Source organism: Chionomys nivalis, chromosome 11 (assembly GCF_950005125.1).
Source record: "Chionomys nivalis chromosome 11, mChiNiv1.1, whole genome shotgun sequence".
In the NCBI taxonomy this organism is placed as follows: domain Eukaryota; kingdom Metazoa; phylum Chordata; class Mammalia; order Rodentia; family Cricetidae; genus Chionomys; species Chionomys nivalis.
The window spans coordinates 44,370,220-44,389,867 of record NC_080096.1 but is presented as its reverse complement, the minus strand read 5'-3'; the positions used below and the strand labels follow the sequence as shown (position 1 = coordinate 44,389,867).

The 19,648-nt window shown below is 40.8% G+C and overlaps 1 protein-coding gene across 2 annotated transcripts in view; it reads right to left on the bottom strand.

Annotated features, from left to right (window-relative positions):
• Dnai4 (dynein axonemal intermediate chain 4) overlaps window positions 1-19,648 on the bottom strand; it is a 73,156-nt gene that overhangs the window by 52,129 nt on the left and 1,379 nt on the right. For both annotated transcript variants that reach the window (XM_057785099.1, XM_057785100.1), the window contains exon 2: window positions 605-782. In XM_057785099.1, the coding sequence (XP_057641082.1) occupies window positions 605-782 (178 nt within the window). The remainder of the gene's footprint in view (window positions 1-604; window positions 783-19,648) is intronic.

Genomic DNA, 19,648 nt, shown 5'->3' with positions numbered 1-19,648 from the left:
CACATTCACCCCGGCACACACTCGAACTCAAGGACAATTTTACTGGTGTTTGAGAGAAAAACAACGGTCCAGTCCAGTTGTAACTCTTGACAGCTGCCAAGAGGAAGGAGATTAGAGAGTTATTTAGAAATAAACTCAGGGGCTGGACAGCTGGCTCAGAGAGGTTAAGAGAATGTTCCAGAGTTTAGTCCCCAGAACCCACATCAGGCAGCTCACAACTGCCCATAATTCTAGCTCCTGAAAATGCGATGCCCTCTTTGGGAGGTACCTACACTCATGTGTACATACCTCCACACATAATTTTAAATAAATAAACCTTTTTAAAAGCCCACAACTTTTTAAGAATTCAGAATTCTTAAAAAAAAAAAAAAGCCACCTGTGGGGCCAGCAGGATGTCTCTGGGGATAAGGGTGCTTGCCACTAAGTCTGATCTCAAGAACCCACAAAGTGGAAGAAACTGCTCTTCCAAGTTGTCTTCAGACCTCCACATACGTGCCAGGGTGTACATGCATGCTCACACAGGTGTACATACATGCTCACTCGCGTGTACACACAAATTAAATAATTAAACATAACAAAAATACTTTGGAAAAAAGAAAGTTACCTGTACTGTCTTAGTGCCAGAAATATTCAGTTTTTCTACCGGCTTTATCTCAGGAACAGAAACCATCGTTCTCGACATGGTAGTTCTGCTTTGGGTGGCACCAGCATAGCCTTTCCCTGAACTTGCTTTTGATGGGCTACTAAAGCTAATAGACTTCCTTGTTTGTGAGCTGGGACTCCTGTACAAGGAAAACAAATGACAGAAGACCCAGAATTTAAAAGAAAATTCAAATTATAGCAAAAGTAGACTTTCATTTAGAAGTACAAAGAAGCTAAACAAGTACCACGCAGCAAGTGCTACCTGACACACTAGTCTGTGTAAGCGCATGTCTAGAGTTGACATGTACGATCATTTCTGAGGCATCTCTACAGGGCTAGAACTAACACCACTTTATGTAAAAAGACACCGGGCCATTAGGATGATTCTGTGGGTAAAGGTGACTGTGGCGCAAGCCTGGTGACATGAGTTCAATCCCCCAAGCCCACGTAAAAAGCTAGATATGGAGACAGAAGTGCCATTTGGAACCTTGCCAGCTAACCTGGAGTAGGTGATGCAGCAGGAACAGTTAGAGACAAGACTAGAGACAGGCAGCCAAGTCCCCAAAGCTGTCCTCTGCCTCCCACGTGTATGGCCACTCTCATTTATGTGCCGATTCATACTCACACACAATAAAAAATGAAAATATATTTTAAAAATTATATAAAGATGCGGAGGCTTAAAGGAAAGCATGAGATATGAGATTTGATTCAAAGGGAAAGACGCAAAAGCCATACTGACTTCTTCTCTGGGTCTTAGTTTTCTTGTTCGTAAAACAGGGCCCAAAGTCATTTTGAGGACTTCACAAATTTAGCTTGGGAAGTACCTGCCACATGATAAGTGCCTGCCAGTGTGCAGTTATGAACAGTGCAGGGAAGCGAGCAAAGTTGAACGTGAGCAATAAAGCCGGGGGGAAGTACCCCATTTCTTTTTGAACAAATTACACAATTTTAAATTAGGAAATTAGAGTAAAATATTTCAATTATGGAAGGACTGTATTATCGTACTATTCGATTTAGTTCACAGATTCCCAAGTTAGGCCCAACCTCTACGCTTTACCATTCTAATTCTTTGTATTGAAAATTTCTATGACATTTAATTAGTTTCTAAAAAGCAAATACACTTTCAAAGGAAGCAATTTTGGCTTTTTTGTATTTTAAAAAGCAAAAGTGGACAGTGATTGATGTAGGTTTCCTGCTTTACTTCTTTTAATACCACTTAACACTATATGGTTTTTAGATTGTTGTTTTGCATTGTTCTACAGAGCGTAAGCATATTCAACATGGGAATTTTACCTTCTCCATTATATCCCCAGTGCCTAGCATACTGGCCTATTATATGCATTAAATGAATATTTAAAGTGCCCTACGCTGGATGCCTTTTTTTCCTTCTTCTTCTTCTTTTTTTTTTTTTTTTTTTTTTTTTTTTTGGTTTTTCGAGACAGGGTTTCTCTGTGGCTTTGGAGCCTGTCCTGGAACTAGCTCTGTAGACCAGGCTGGTCTCGAACTCACAGAGATCCACCTGCCTCTGCCTCCCAAGTGCTGGGATTAAAGGCGTGTGCCACCACCGCCCGGCCTCCTTTTTTTCCTTCTAAAGAAAGAACTTTACCACCCAAATCAGTAATAAAAATACAAGTCCTATAGAAACTGCTTTGTAGCATCTCTACTATCTTTAAAATCTTCTCTTGTTTCCCGTAGATGCCTCTGAACTCATCCTTACACATTTTCCCTTTCCACGACAGTTGCCATTCTATGGAGGCTGGGGAGACGGCTCATTGGCTAAGAGCACTTACTGCTCTTGCAGGACCAGAACTCAGTTCCTAGCACCCACATGGTAGTTCATAACTACCTATAACTCTAGTTCAAGGAAACCCAATGCTCTCCTCTTGTGACATCCACAGGAACGTACTATGTCATCACACTGAGGTCAATAAAACTGATTTATTAAGCGTCTGCAATGGAAAGAGATGAACTCACAAATATGGAAAAGGGCAGATGCCATCCCTGATCCCGCGCTGTCTCTCCAATGTCCTGGGTCTCCCCTCATGTTAAGCAAGAGCCAAAGCAAGAGACTGAACACGCTTTCTTTTACATCTTATCAGTGGACATGTAGCACTTCAGACCATGCCCAAAGAGCCAGAGTCCTCCAAAAGTTAATTGGCTGAGTGGGTTCCCACAACAATTCCCCCTTTTGTCTAAATAAGAGGGTTCTAAACCTAATTTTAAAAAGGTATATACAATAATAACAAATATTATGTATTGTCCAGGAGAAAAAAAGCAAAAACTTACACAAAAATAGAACTACAACCAACATGAACAACATCAAGCAAGAAATACATGCTAAATGTCCAGTCTAAGGAAATTAGCAAATAAGAGAGGTTATTTCAATATATGTCCTATCCTGGGGAATCTAAGTCTGGTACTTAAAATGTTTATTTAAGTTATGAAAGGAAAGTAGCTGTGACTGTCTAGTCTTCAACCCCATCAAAGACCTGAGAAGAAAAATAATATTACCTGAGTAAGTAGGAAATGCAAGCAAGCAACTTCCAAAAGGTGCAAGAAATGACAGAAACAGCTGACTACCTGGACAGCCACTCAACATCTCATTCTCAACGTTGGGGCACCAACTTCAGCTAAGGCCTAGAGTATCTGGCAGACCACTTTCAGAAACAGGAAATTTCAAGACTGTTTTGCCCTGTCTTGGAAAGTTTCAGCAGTCACTTCGCTTGTGTTCTGCTTGTGTCATTTGGAAAGCGTGTATACTGTCAGCAGTCGAGGCAAGGGCAGTCGTTTGCCCAAAGGCCAGCTCTGCCAAGAAGAAAACAAACTCCAAGTGGGGTGTCTGTGGTGTCCAACATTCTCTCGGGAATAGGTCCGTGCTGCCAGGAGCAACTGTGTCTCATGTCACTGGAATCCTGAGTTATTTAAATGCCATATTATATAGTTCTTTGATGTATTTTAAGACTGCCTATCTATGCAGAGTACATCTCTGAGCATCCAGAGAATCTGACTAACATAACTAAAGGTATGACAAACATGGGTGGACTATTAATCTATAATTCTTAAATAACCTGTGTATCTGAAAGATTTGGGCTCTATATAAGAACGTAAACAATCTTTAAGCAGGTGTGCAGCATGAGGACAATGATATTGAGATTGTATCAATATAAAAATATCTTCATCAGAGGTAAAAATATATAGTGCAATATGACAAAGATGTCCTTACATTGTATCAATATGCAAAATATCTTAAGCAGAGGTAGAAATATACACACATACAGTATGACAAAATAAATAACTTTACATTTGTGTACAAATATGGTAAAGAGAAATAGGAACATACACAATATAACAAATACAATTTGTATCAATATACAAATTGTCTTAGACAGAAATAAGAGATAATTTTACATATGTATCAATATACAAGAATCTATACCAATGTAAACTGTCTATAAATCCCATCCCATCCCATCCATTCCTCCATTTTTCTTTTCCAAAAAGACATTTCTGAGTCTAAACTTCATATTCAACCTCCAACCCTATACTAACCCCTATCCAGATGACAGTTATTCATAACCCTAAGAAGACAAAATCTGTTGGGAGAGGGATGTTGTTTTGTAGAATTACTTCCAGCTGTCAGGGTACGATGGCATTTCTATGGGATCCTGTGAAAGCTAAAATGAATGTAAGTCTCAAGAGTACTGTCTGTAACAGCTGTAGACAGTCTCTGAGTAGTTGGTAGGTTTTTATTTTTTAAGTTCTTATTTGAAGTTCTAGCCAGAGTGTTGTAAGAAGGTGCACCATCTCAGCTAGTCAAGTTGGAATCATCTTGAGCAGTTTGTAACCCAAAACCAATCTTTGAGTGGCATTTATCAGGTCAATGACATCCAAGGAACTAGGGAGAATCACTGTTGTAGGGCCCAATCTTCTTTCTGGATACTTCAGAGATTACTGTAAGAAAATTTATTGTTCACTGTGGAGAACTTAAATATTATTAATATTAAAATAGAAAGTTAAAATGTTTGATATTTACTCATCTTAAGAAAGGTACCAAAGAGATGAAAAATAGGTGTTGGGAGAGGTAGAAATTGGAGTGGGGGGAAAGATAAGAGAGTATTGACAACAACAGTCCCTAGATTTTTGGTTTTCTTCTGTCTCATACCAGATGCTCTTCCGATATGAGACAGAAACTGAATTTTTCTTTTGACCACATGCTTGGATTTAGAGGAGACAGCCACAAGCACACACGCATACGTGCACATACACTAGCACAAAATAAATGTTTGAAAAGTTGTTGCCATTCCATCTGAAACTAAATTTTATCCATATTCTAGAATCTAGCACTGTTTTTCAGTAATTATTAAGACTCCTCTATCTTATTCTGCCATGAACATAACTCTGTTGTGGTTTCTCCTATACTTAAAATTTTTCCCTTTAACTAAGATGTCCTATGCTTAGTACAGCCCTTTTTCATTTTATAGCCTGATTTCCTAAAATATTGATGGGTTAGACTTTTTTGTAGTGCTAGGGTCTGAAAGCAGAGCCTCACGCCCTACCAAATGCCCTACCACTAAGTTCCTTTCCCAACCCTGTCCACTTCTTTATTCCTTTTACATGCTCCACACTCTCCTACTGTATAGAGACAACCTGAATTACAATGATATATTCTCTCAAATTACTGACTCCAAGACTTTTTAGCATACATCTTTGTAATACCTACTGGTTGACCAGAACCTGGGAAGTGGAGTCAGACATGCTGAATCTTTCTTGGTAAGCCACTGCCATGTAATGATATGCAGATTAATAAAAATGGGTTAAATTAAGATGTAAGAATTAGCCAATAAGAAACTAGAGCTAATAAGGCCAAGCAGTGATTTAATTAATACAGTTTCTGTGTGGTTATTTCGGGGCTAAGCTAGCTGAGTGACCCAGACGAACAAGCAGCCCTCTCCTTGCAACACACAACAAACTCCATCTTCCAGTTTTGGCTACTAAGTTCCTTACATAACAAGGAGCTGGGGATGTAACTTTATACTTCTCTTCTTTTTACTAGGTACACCCAGATTTCATGTAATTCTGTCATTTGTGATTATAATTGTTTCAACATGTTTATGTCCCAAAGAAGTAACAAAACCTGTGGCCACCTCAAATTTTCATTCATTTTATACATACTGAATTTTTTTTAGCATGTTCAATTAAAATCCACATGTGTATACTTGTAAAGGTGTTTTGGTAATATATCAAAAGGCTGGATAAAAAACACACTGCTTTATAAACATGGGTTCTCTGAACTTCTTAAAATCTATTAAGATGGTATTCTGGGGTCTATTAAGTATTCAAAAGTCTTTAAAATCCTTTGTTTATTTTAAACAGTATTCACTGGAGTCTTAAGACAAGTTTCATTAAGCTACTTATTTTAATGTTAAGATACAGACTTCAATAGATTTCTTTCCAAAACAGGTTCTAAAGGAGAAAGGATTTGATTTGTGTAATAATCATGGGTAATGTAAAAAACAATAGGACACAAAATCATTATATATTAAAACATACTTTGGGTACCTAAGTGATGTATCTTAAAGTCTTTTTATTAGGTAAATGCTATGAATTAATTCTTCAGAAATATTTTCAATATACAAATGATAAAGTTTTTGAAAGCTGTTATACACAGTAAATGAATTTAGATCTTTAAATCTCTAATTCTCAAAGTGAATTAGAGATATAATTGCAACAAACAGTGACATCCACAATGTACATTTTTTCCCAAGGTTTTCTGTGCAATTTGAGCTAAAGGGAGAAGTAGTACCCCCTTTGCCCACTGATAAGCTGAGGACAGAACCCAGTACCTTGGACTTGCTACTGAGCTAAATCCCTGACCACCTAAGTCCTCTGATAAACAAGGTGCTGCCACCTGCTTTAAAACTGTATCGATAATTAGACCACACTGAACCCAGCTGTCATCTTTACACCAGGAATCACACTTCTTAGAAGTACAGATTTGAGATTAGTAATACTATGGAAGAAATAGTCAAGGGTAGTCACCAGGCCCCTAAGGATTACAAATGATTATCCAAATCGGCAGTTCTCAGCCTTCCTAATGCTGTGACTCGAATACAGTTCCTCATGTTGTGGTAACCCCAACCATAAAATTATTTTCATTGCTACTTCATAACTGCCATCTGCTGTTATGAATCATAATGTAAATGTAGGATATGCAGAATATCTGAATTGTGACCTCTGTGAGAGGGTTGTTCAACCCTCAAAGAAGTCACAGCCCACAGGTCGAGAACTGCTGAACTAAATGAAAGCCGTAAGATCTGGTTTTCAAATCCACCTTTATGTATGATTATGTATGTGCTACCCATGTGTGCTTATTGTCCTCATCATTTACTTGTTGGCAAATTAGTTTCTAATTTTTTAAATAAATTATAGCTGTTAAAATAAGCTCAAATGCCTTTCTGCTCATGGCATGACCAGAGTTAAAGGCAAGGATCAAAGAAGGAGATTTAACCAAGATGGTTATGCTAAGGGGTAGAATTGAACAGCCCTAACTGGGACTTCCTGATTTTCCTGTCAAGTTTGGTTTTCCAGCTTTTCCAAGGGATAACAGCCTCAAAAAAGACTTGAGACTTGTTACTCAAAGCACAGGCAGATGGTTTCTCTCTCCCTCTGCCTTCAGCTCTCCCTAAGTAACAGACATGCAGCTAGCTGGAAAGTAAGGAAAGATGCCTCAAACTTAACTTGTTCTGATTGTCTTATGAGTCCAATAAAAAGTAAACAATTTTAAACAAAAAGTTCTAAATCTGTTAAAACAGGATTTAAACCTCTAAAAAAAAAAGAGCTAATTTGTTGGCACAAGAATCATGTCGGCAGTCCTGAACTGAGTCTGTGTCAAGCCCCCTTGTCGTATTAAATACATTTACCTTAAAGGAAATAAGACAGAGAAATCAGGTAAGTCAGTAGCCTTAATTTTTTATTTTTAATTAAGGCTAAAGACAGAGGAAAATGCTTTCTTGTGAGAAAGTACTGAGTGATGATTTTGTCTTAAAGCAATGGTATTTCAAAATGCAAATAGACAGCCCCAGAACACTAGTGGATTGCAGAAAGGTTCATAGAAAATGAACACACTTATAACTAAGCTGTTATAGTTAAAAGATATTAAATGACCACACGATTGGTTCTGTTACACTAAGAGTTTCTTAAGCACTGTCTTAGTCATGACCTCAGGAAAAAAAAACTGATTTAGAACAGAAATGATTTTTATTTTCCTTTTACTAAAAAAGACATTTAAAATTTGTGATTAGATTTTTTTTTCCCATTGGGTAAGGCTTTTACTTGCTGTATAGGCATTGCCTTAACAGTAAGTATAATTCTTTTTAAAAGAATCATTCCCTCTAGAGGGAATCCTGCTAAATTACATAGTGATCACGGAATTCAATTCAATGAACCAATATTTTAATCTATTTATAAAATTTTGTCTATTAAGTAAACGAATGACACTAACTCTTCAAATTAACTAAAGCTTTGGCTCTCATCCAAGATCTATTCATTTTGGAAAACATCCATTTTTTCATTACAAAGTAAGTACTTATGTCCTATGAAAAATTAAGTAAAAACTATATGAACTATTCCTATAAAAGGATAACATGCTGTTAAAGGAGACTTGAAAATATGGTAACTAAAAAAAAAAATAAAAATAAAAAACGGCTATAGAATTCTTCCCAAGATGAAGAAAAGCAGATGACTTTTTTTTTTTGTTTTTTTGTTTTTTTGTTTTTCGAGACAGGGTTTCTCTGTAGCTTTGGTGCCTGTCCTGGAACTAGCTCTTGTAGACCAGGCTGAAAAGCAGATGACTTTATCAATGGAAAGATCTAGGATTCCACTCTGCTTGGAGAAAAAGACTACCAGGTACTTCATGCTTTAGGAATTAAATCTGTACTTCTCATATCAAACTTCTGGGCATACATCTACATGGACCTCAGGAAAACAGGGTGATATTCACCTTTGGGTGCATTAACAAATGAGTAAGCGACAATTTCCCTCATTAAGAAATTATTCAGGGAGAACTGTCAGCAAAGAAGGAAGACTCTGGGGAGATGGTTCGATGGTGTTAGAGTAACTGCATTTCCTGGAATAAATATCAGATAAAAAAAAAAAAGAAATTATTCATTGTGTTTGTATATGCACACCGTGGCATGCCTGCAGAAATCAGGGCACAACTTACTGCTGCTGGTTCTCCCCATCACGTAGGGTCCCCGGGAGCAAACTCAGCCCATCAGGCTAGCAGCACGCCTCTTTCTTTACCCTCTAAGTCTTCTACAGGCCCATCGCAGGGCCATCTTTTGAAGTGCTCTCTCTCTCTCTCTCTCTCTCTCTCTCTCTCTCTCTCTCTCTGATTTATTTTATGTGTTGGGCTCCATGTATATATGTGTACCTTACCTCATGTGTGCCTTCTACTCACAGAGGTCAGAAGAAAGAAGATCAAGAGCCTATCAGAGTCTCTGATGGATGGCTGTGAGCTGAGCCCAGGTCCACTGCAGGAGTAACATGCACTCTTAACTTCTTTTTTTTTTTTTTTTTTTGGTTTTTCGAGACAGGGTTTCTCTGTGGCTTTGGAGCCTGTCCTGGAACTAGCTCTGTAGACCAGGCTGGTCTCGAACTCACAGAGATCCGCCTGCCTCTGCCTCCCGAGTGCTGGGATTAAAGGCGTGCGCCACCATCGCCCGGCCACTCTTAACTTCTGAGTCATCTCTCCAGCCCCACTTTCTATATTTTTTAATCCCTTTATGAATAAATATTTTAGTAAATGTTTAAGATAGTATTTTGCTTGATGGTCTATCTTGCTTTTTCTTTCTTTTGCTTTATTTATTTTTTGAGACAGGGTCTGTGTAGCCTTAGCTATCCTAGAACACGTGCTGTAGATCAGGCTGGCCTCAAACTCGCAGAGATTCATCTGCCTCTGCCTCCTGAGTGCTGAGATTAAAGGATTGTGCCACCACCACCAGCTGCTTGATAGTCTTAAATGATGAGAATAGTGCTAACTTCAGTTTTAATGAAGTTACCACAAGGATATGTCCTTTCATTATCATGTTTTTGTTATGATTGCTTCCTCGTGCCTTCCATTAATAGTTGAAGCAGGACTCATGTTTAAACAGTGCAAGTGGTGGGGAGGACCAGGCCTGAACCAGGGTCAGTGATGTTCTCAGACCTCATCAGAGATGTTTCTTCATGCAATGGATGGCAGTTAACTCAGAAGTTCATAATTGGTCCAAGTGCAGAGAATAAGTGACTGTCGAGTGCTCAGCCACAAATTGGATATCTGTATCACATAGCATCCCCAAGATCAGAGACTCAATTGGAAATGGAAAGACTGTAAGGGCCAGAGACAGGGGAGATAGGAGCAAAACCATGACTTCTGGACATCAGAGGATTGCTGCACTCATAAACTTAGTGCAGCTATAGCCGCATGCAAAAGAGCAAACTAGTCAACAGTCTAGCTGAGATGCTATGGACAGTTGGCTTCATTTGTATATACGTGAGGGTCAGTTTTCTTTAATTATGTGGCTCCTATACCAACTGTAATCTGTGGATGGCCCCAAATCCAGAAATGTATGAACAGTAAAAATTAGAGTTAATAGGTTATTAAATTAAAAACTAAAAGGACGTAAAGTTTAGGGGAACAGGGAGGCTGAAATGGGAAGGAGAAGAGTGAGGTGAGTGTGATCAAAATACACTCCATCAAGTTCTTAAAGAATAAAAACATTTATTGGAGAAGAATTCAAGTATTCTTGTACACAACATAAATACAAATGAACACATATACAAATATGGTACTCTCAGAGTGACTGACAGTTGATAGGACTTGAGTGATGCTTATAAATCAAAAACTTTATATTACTTTGTAATTAAATTCTTACTAAAACTCTAAGACACATATATGAAGCTGTATTAGAAAATTGCCAAACTAATCCCATAGCTTGTAGGTACATATCAATTGAACCAAGTTTTTCCCTATCTGGAAACTGAGTTAAGATATATTTCACAGAACTAGAGTGAGTAGTTTTAACATCTTTTTTTATTTTTAATTAAATCCTTCTCGTTTAATTGTTTGGATAGGATGTCCTATGCATTTTTCTCTATTCCCCTTTCATCCTCCTCTTTACCCTCTCAGCCTCCCTCTTGCCCTCCATGGTCCCAATTTACTCAGGAATTCTTGTCTTTTTTTCCCCTTCCTAGGAAAACCCATGCCTGTCTGTCTTAGGTTCCTCTTTGTTACCTAGATTCTCTGGGGTTGTGGCCTGCAGGCTGGTTGTCCTTTGCTTTATGTCTATTAATTACTTAAGAGTGAGTACATATTATTTTTGTCTTTCTGGATCTGGGTTCCCTTACTCAGGATGGCTTTTTCTAGTACTGCCCATTTGCCTGCAAATTTCAAGATGTCATTTTTTTAAAAAGATTTTTTTATTTATTGTGTACACAGTGTTCAGCCTCCTTGTATGCCTGCAGGCCAGAAGAGGGCACAAGATCTCATTACAGATGGTTGTGAGCCACCATGTGGTTGCTGGGAATTGAACTCAGGACCTCCGGAAGATCAGCCAGTGCTCTTAACCTGAGACATCTCTCCAGCCCCAATGTCATTGTTATTTTACCGCTAAGAATCCATCCTTCGGTTGAGAGCAGCTAGGTTGTTTCTAGGCTCTGGCTACTATCAATAATGCTACTGTGAACACAGCTGAGCAAATGTCCTTGTGGAGTGAGTGTGCATTCTTTGGTATATGCCAACAAAACAAAATGGCAGCCTACAGAATGGGAAAAGATCAGAGCCTGTAAGGGATCGGGAAGGAGCCAAGAAAGGTTTGTTCTGTCTGCTTGGGAAGATGTGTTTTGCTAGAAGGAGCCTAGAAGTCTGATCCATTTCAGGGGTCTTATTTGTTCTCTCCTGCTCAGTTGTATTTATCACTGACAGAGAAGTATTGTTTACCTTGCATGAGGATGAGTGAGGTAAATCAAAGATCCCACCTAGGCCTCAACCCCCCTTCCAAGTCTAGCAATCTTACTTCTACCCAAACCTGGACACACACTCACTCCCTTGCCTCCCCCTGTGCTGATGGGGTCATGGCGTACATGAGTTATTTAAGCAAGACGGAGCTACAAATCTTCAAGATGATGTTGATGGGTAAGAAGCTCCTGTCGGACTCTCTCGGCATCACCTGGCAGCAGCTGAGCAGAGCCAATTGGGCAGAGAGGGTTCATTTCTTATTAGAGTCCCTTCCTGGAGCACTGGCCTGGAATGTCGCTCATGAAATCCTATAGAAAATGAATCAGAGAAGGATTTGCTCCCTGCTACTGAAAGAGGTAAAGGACATTCTTCCTACCTTGGAACCAAAGGACTCCATCTAAGGAAAACACCACTGAGTCTGACAAAAGAAGAATGCGGTAAAATATGGGAGTACAGACAGCACGTGATGGAAAAGAGCCTCCCTATGTAGGACAGCACCGTCTGGTCTGGAAACACATCAATGTGAGAAACCACAAGGCAATCTTGCCATGTCTCTTTCTACCCAGGAATCCCCAGGGGAGACAGCCTAAGATAGTGGTCATCCATGGAATTCCTGGTATTGGAAAAACAACGCTGGCCAGAAAGATGATGCTGATATGGACACACAACAAGTTCTATGCACAAAAATACAAGTTTGCTTTCTGTTTCCACTGCCGGGAACTGAACTGGGTGGGATAGCGCAGCTTCTCAGAGCTGATTGAGGGCCAAGGGCTTAGGTCTCAGGCTCTCGTCTAAGATTTTATCTAGACAGATCAACTTCTGCTCCTGTTGGATGGCTTTGAGGAGCTCACATCTTCCCTCATCACAAGACCAGCTGATCTGGTAATAGACTGGAACCAGAAGTTGCCTGGGTCTGTTCTCCTGAGCTGCATGTTAAGCAAAAGGATGCTTCCAGAAGCCACACTCCTGATCATGGTGAGACAGACCTCCTGGAGAGGAGTTAAAGTCTTAGTCAAGCGTCCCTCCCATGTCACCCTGACTGGATTTAGGAGGAGTGAAACGCTCGACTATCTCAGGTCGTATTTCAGAGGCAAAATGATAGGGAATTAAGTTGTGGATTTTGCCAAGAAAAACACCATTCTGTTGTCCATGTGTCGGGTCCCTGTGGTGTGCTGGATAGTGTGCCATTGTCCAAGAAAACTAATGCAGAAAATGGTAAGTCTCACAAAGGCTTGTCCAAATGCAACATCTGTGTGTGTGTGTGTGTGTGTGTGTGTTGTATCTGGTTACCCTGTTCCCAGCCATATGTAAGACACTTTCCAGTGGTCATTACCAAAAGCAATTGGAAGGTATGTGCCATCTGGCTGCCCAGGGTGTATGGGACCTGAAGAGTGTTTGATAAGATGGACTTTCAGCATGTCAAGGTGGATGAGACCACCATAGACACTTTCCTTCAAGTGAACATTCTTCGAAAGCTAGAAGACCAAGGAGACCATTATGTGTTTACCTTGTTTATCTTCCAGGATATTTTTGGTGCCGTGTTTTATATTCTCCTTTTCCCCTAAAGAATTGTATATTATCACCACTGAGCTAAGTGGGCATCCAGGATCTGATCGCAATGTCGAGAGCCAGAGAAAGCTGTGACTCAGATGGGCTTTTCTTATTTGATCTTTTAAATGAAGCATGTGCTGGCATCGTGATGAGGTCCTTCAAGTGCCTTCCCAGGGCACTCAGCTGAGAGAACAAGATTGTCTTCAGCTGGTGGCAAGATATCTGCTCTGTGTTTGAAACAAATAAAGATCTGGAAGTGCTGAAGGTTACTGACAGCGTCCTGGAGGCCCTGTCCATACAGGAGTCACCACCGCCCTACAGAAGCCCCAGTGTAAAGTGCAAAGGTTACAGTTGAAGCCCTGTGTGGCCACCTTTAGAGACTGGATTCAGCTTTCCAGCAGTCTTCAAAGGAACACGCACCTGAAGACTCTGTTATTGAGAGCAAGCTCCCCAGATATTTTGGGGGTGAAGTACCTGCTGCTGAGTTACCTCAGGGAACTGATGCTGGAGAATTGTAACCTCACTGAGGCCCCTTGTGAAGAAATCGCCTTCTCTCTCAGGCACAGGAAGATGCTGACCCACCTGAGCCTGACAGGATGGAGGCATATCTGGAATGCTCTGGGCCATTTCATATGTCCTTTGCAAAAACTGATGCTGATGCAGTGTTCTTTGACTTCAGCATGCTGTGAGTATATGATGTCATCTTTCAAGAACAATCAAAGCCTGCCAAGTCTGGCCCTGAGTTTCAACAGGCTGATGGACGATGGGGTCACCCTACTCTGTAGAGCTCTGGCAGATGCCGACTGCAACTTGTTGGTTCTGGAGCTGGAACAGTGTTGGTTCACTTCTGCCTCATGCCATGCTCTGACATCCATGCTCTGTAGCCACAGGAAACTGAGGTACTTGGACCTGAGCAAGCACATTGTCAGAATCAATGGCATGCTTACCTTGGCCCTGGTGTTCTTCAGCCAGAGGCGGGCAGAAGAGGTCAAGCTGAAGAAGAAATCAAATGATAGTGTGGACATGTACACAGACTACAGGGCCCAGAGGTAGAGAATGGCCATCTGAAGATCAGGGAAGACTGGAACTCTTGATGCCTCGAGATGCCATGAAGGAAGTGAATGCATTCAGAGACCCTTGGGACACATTCTTTCCAGGTAAAACGGAAGCGGTGCCTGGTTTGCAGGTCCTTCTTTGTCTGGAGCAGCCCATTTTGTGCTGGGGCGTGGTGTGGGCGTGGACTCCACAGCCCTCCCCGGGTCAGGGGCTATCACTATTTTCATGAGCAGATCAGAAACTTAAATGGGACCAGGTGGTTAAGAGGGTTGGGAAATGCCTGTTTTACCTGCTGGGGTGACGGGAGAACTAAATTAAACACGTGTGTGCAATATAAAAAAAATGTAAAAATAAAAAATGATCTTCCCCAACTCCACATCTGTCAGAGGGACTGATCTCCATAGTATACAAAAGACTCAAGAAACTATACATCAAAATACCAAATAATCCAATAAAAAATGAGGTGGAAAGCTAAACAGAGACTTCTCAACAGAGGAATAATATCAAATGACCAGAACACACTTAAGAAAATGTTCAACATCCTTAGTCATGGGAGAAATGCAAATCAAAACCACTCTGAAATTCCATCTTACACCTATCAGAATGATCAAGATCAAAAACACTGATGACAACTTATGCTGGAGAGGATGCAGAGTAAGGAGAACACTCCTCCACTGCTGGTGGGAGTGCAAACTTGTACAGCCACTTTGGAAATCAGTATGGCAGTTTCTCAGAAAATTGGGTATCAATTTACCTCAAGACCAGCAACACCACTCTTGGACATATAGTTTTTACTTCTAAAGCATAATAATGAGCTGCTGTGGACATGTTTAGGTATTACAGGTGACAGCTGCCTGGTGGAGCTATCTGCCAGTAGTTGAAGAAATGCAGAATAATGTGGATTTCAGGGGGAAAGTAAAGGCAGCGATGCTAAGTGACAGATATGCACAGAGATGGCCATTTTAGGTAAATACCTACAGATTCAAGTGAACAGTGAGGTTCAGGGTAAGAAAATTAAGAAACTACACCAAATTTGTGATTTTACCTAATTTCTCTCTCTCTCTCTCTTTTTTTTTTCTCTTCCTTTTTTTGAGGCAGGGAGGGACTCATAATGTAGCTCTGGCTATTCTGGATCAGGCTGGGGTTGAATTTTCAAAGATCCATTTAGCTCTCAAATGTTGGGATTAAAGGTATATGCCACAATGCCCAGCAAGTATGACTTAAAAAAAAAAAAAAACTATAATTAAATCTCCAGTCCAAGCTGGCCTCAAACTCCCCATAAAGATGAGAATGACCCTCAAAGCTTCCTGCATTTAGCTCCCAAGTGCTGGAATTACTAGTGAGCATCATTATGCCTGGTTTATGTGGTGCTGGGGACCAAGGCCAGGACCTCACACACACTGAGCAAGTACTTCACCAATTGGGCTACCCGCCCCAACTTTTCAGCGCCTTCTGCAGTGAGACACTGGTTGTAGAACCTTTGGTGGTTTCCACACCACAATGAAGACAAGAACTAAAGAACGAATAGACTTACTTCTGGTTTCCACTCCAACATGTAAAGACCTTGAAAGTCATAGCTTCTCAGCTCACAGAAAGACTCAAACTACCCTTTCTTTTCAGTTCCATCAGACAATGGAGATCACAGGGCTAACAAGTACCCTGAAAACTGGAAATGCAGAGAAAAGAGGTCACAGTTGAAGAGAAAGGACCCTGGAGCCAATCGGAGGTCAAGAACGTAAATGACAATTGCCTGCTTACTGAAGAATAAGCAGACTTCAGCTTAAAGGACAAAACCTTCTGGGAGCCAGCTCACTTTCATTTGACCTCCATAAACCCACCAAGTGGATGGAAAGTAATGTTCTTAAAACACCTGGAAAATCCTGCTCTTAGCAGGCACCTATCCTTACGGAATTCCATGTTACCAGAGCTGAAGGAAGCAATTTGAGTCTACCAAGGCCTACCAGACACAGGGAGAGGAAGTAACCTAACTCTGGCCTTGCTTTGCCATCTTGTCTCACCAAATGAGAGAAAAAGGGTTGAGAAACAAACATGGTGGTGCACACTTGCGATTCCAGCATTTGACAAGTGGAGGGACTTCAGGGACAAGAGCCCAGCAGGAGACCAAGACTCCATAAGCAGTCTCTCCCCAGGACATCTTACACAACAGGAGGGCTTCTGTAACACAACAAGTATAAAATAACTGTGAAGCTCACACAATTTAGGAAGCCTCTGAGGTAAACCTAAAACACAGACAGACAGACAAACAGACACAGACACACACACTCCACAGATCAAAACTAGGACACTAGAGGACACCCAAGCCTTAATCATTGAGCACCTTCAGCAAAGAGTAAATACAGCTTAATTACTAATGGTACAAATTCAGTATGATACCACTCACTCTCAACAACAAAACACCCAGGGCATATCTGAAAGGCAAGAGGACGTGTCAAGAGGCACATAAAACAACAGAACCTGTCAAGAGGCACATAAAACAACAGAACCAGACTCAGATATGGCAGGTATTTTGGAATTGTCAAAACTATGAATTTCAAATAAACGCCCAGGGTGCTAATGGAACAAGTGGCTAACACGCAAGAGCAGACCAGTAACGTGTTAGACCAGAGATCCTCTAGTTGCCCCTCTCGGACAGAAATGAGAGCAGGTCTCCCCAGCGTTCTATAGGTTAGGACAAAGAAGTGACAGGCTCCTGTTGTGAGCATCTGAGCACAGTCTCCCTCCCCTGCAGTCCTCTCTCTGGGACCCTCAGTAGAATAATAAAGCCTGCAACACTGTGGCCTCGCTGCTGTAGGGTAAGTTTATGATCCTACCTACTGCTACATCTGCAGCATATAGGCCAGGCCAAGGCAGATACCTCCATATGGGGCCTGTCTACCCAGCTGGGAACCCATAAGAATCAGGGACCCCATTGCCTTGGGGATTTGATGGCTATTTTCTTCAGGACTCATGTCATTTTAAACATGACAACCATCTCTTCTAAAGTTCCTTTCAGGGATTCTGAAGGGAAAACTCCATCTCTCCTTCAAGGTCCCATCATGCTGCCTACCTGTATGATGCTTAGGTCCTCTAACATTCTCCTGCTATGAGGTCTAATCAAGTCCCCTCCCACAGACCCCCCAGCCAACTCGATGGTAGTAAGGATCTCATAGAGTTCATTCTGCAGGGTAATCTCATGTCCACTCTATGCCAAACACCTGCCTATCTCTTTAAATTATAGCAGTAAACAGATGAATACTCAAAGAATAAATTAAATAATAAAATTAGAACATGTAAAGAATTGGAATAAAACAACTGGGTAGAGAAAAGGGTTGTTTTTAGCACAGTGGGTGAGGCTAATAGGAAGACTGCAAAATCGGAAAATCAAGTGAGAAAGTGAAAAACTGGTAAATTCTTTGAGATATTTTATACGATCTGAATTCTTTTTAAAAAGATGAGAAATAATGAGTTACAGCAAAAACTAAGTTTGAAACTTTGTTTTAATCATTTAGCATGGCTATCTCAAAAAGTGGCAGCAGCTCACATCTCGAATCCGCCTGTCCTTAACCATTCATCTATTATGAATGCCACTATTTAAATTCCCTAGGAATTTTCTAACATTCAGCCACTAATGTTCCTGGGAACAAGCCACACCTTACACCGGCCACTCTACACAAGCTAATTAGCTCATTAAACCTCAGTGGTTATGGAGAGGCTGGAATGTTGCAGGGCCACAGTCTGACTACAACTTACCTTGCTGTGGTTAGCCCAGAATTGCCTTTTCTTGCCTACCTCTGTGTCTGACCTAGTATCTTTCTGATTACCAAGTGAAACCCTTTGGACAGTATTAATAGACTTCTGGCCTTGAAAATGTTATCAGATGGCATCTGAGGCTTAGAACAGATATTCCCCACTTTGCTGAAACCTACCACCTGACGTTTCCACCGATGTATATGGAAGGAGCACTGATTTATGATTTTGCTGCAAGTATAAAATTTCATGAGACATTTACCACATTGGAGCATGGTTTTGGGAAAACCTGAATGTGTGTTCCTGGGCCATAGTCACTCATATTAAGTTGTAGCGCACCACACCCGTCTGTACTCTAAGTGGTACCATACAGTTCGTGAACTGGGCAAGGGGCTGGAGATTGAAATACACAAAGACTCACAGACACAGAGACACGGATCATTCTTGAAACTGGAATGCCCCAAGAATACCCCCTTTATTGTGTCTAGGGGCAGCTTATATAGGGATCTTTAGCTGATAGCCACGCCCAAGCCAAACGCACCAGAAACCACTTCCCTGTCATCAGGAACTCCTGAAGGTCTCATGCTCAGAGCATCTGCAAGCATTACAAGTTGTTTACCAGAAATTCAGATCTGGGGGGTTCACAGCTCCCAACATTAAGATCCAGAATAAACCATTTCTTATCCCCTTTGAAATGTCACCGATGTTTTTATGTTTGTTTTGAATTAACAAGTGTTATATCATTTTAAGTTACATAACTTAATTTAATTTCACTTTAACATCTCTTTAAAGCCAAAAAAGAAACTGGGCAAGAAAACCCAGTAGTGTATGCCTTGACTCATTTGTTCAGTGAACAAATGTGTGTTAAAGACAGTCTTCATTCTAGGTAATAAAAGTCTACAGCAGCACAGAAAAATAAAAATCTTTATTTATGGGGATAAACTTTTTATGAAACACATAGTAAGGAGGAGGTTGATCCTGGGAAATAAAGTATTGTTTTACTATGGAGACATCTGACAGAAACGAGTGAATCCTGAGATTATCTGACATAAACTTTCAAAGGACAGCTAATTCCCAGGGCCAGAAATGGGAATAAAATGTTCGTATGGGGATGGGGGGTGTTACTGTAATACTGCAGTGGCAGAATCCAAAGCCAGATCCCGTGGGAGCTTGGAAGAACGGGAACACTTAGGCAGAGGGAAAGGGAAGAGTTGGGGAAGTTCTAAGCGGATGTACAATGACTACCACACGGAGGCTGTTGGCCGTCAGCTATTCCAACGTAGAAATGACGTGGAGGAAAGTGTTAGGTTTAGATAGCACAGCTACTTCAAAAAGTAAAACGGCCCTCATTCAACAGCAATATGTGGAACTACAAGGGCTGTACTTCACTCAAACGGGAATGACTGTATCCTGGAAACAAAGGGGAATGAAATGCAACATGGAAGAGGAATTTTGAGCAGTCGATTCATTTCTAAGTGTAGCTGCTTCATTTGTCAGTTTCTTGAGAGAGATCTTGAAGGGAGACGAAAACTTGTGAGTTGTGAGTACATATGACTTTGAAAGGCACAGGGCAAAACGAGGAGAACAACCTGACCCCACAACATATATTTAGGTAAAGGACAGATGGGTAGATTGGTAAACCATAAGCCTTTAATC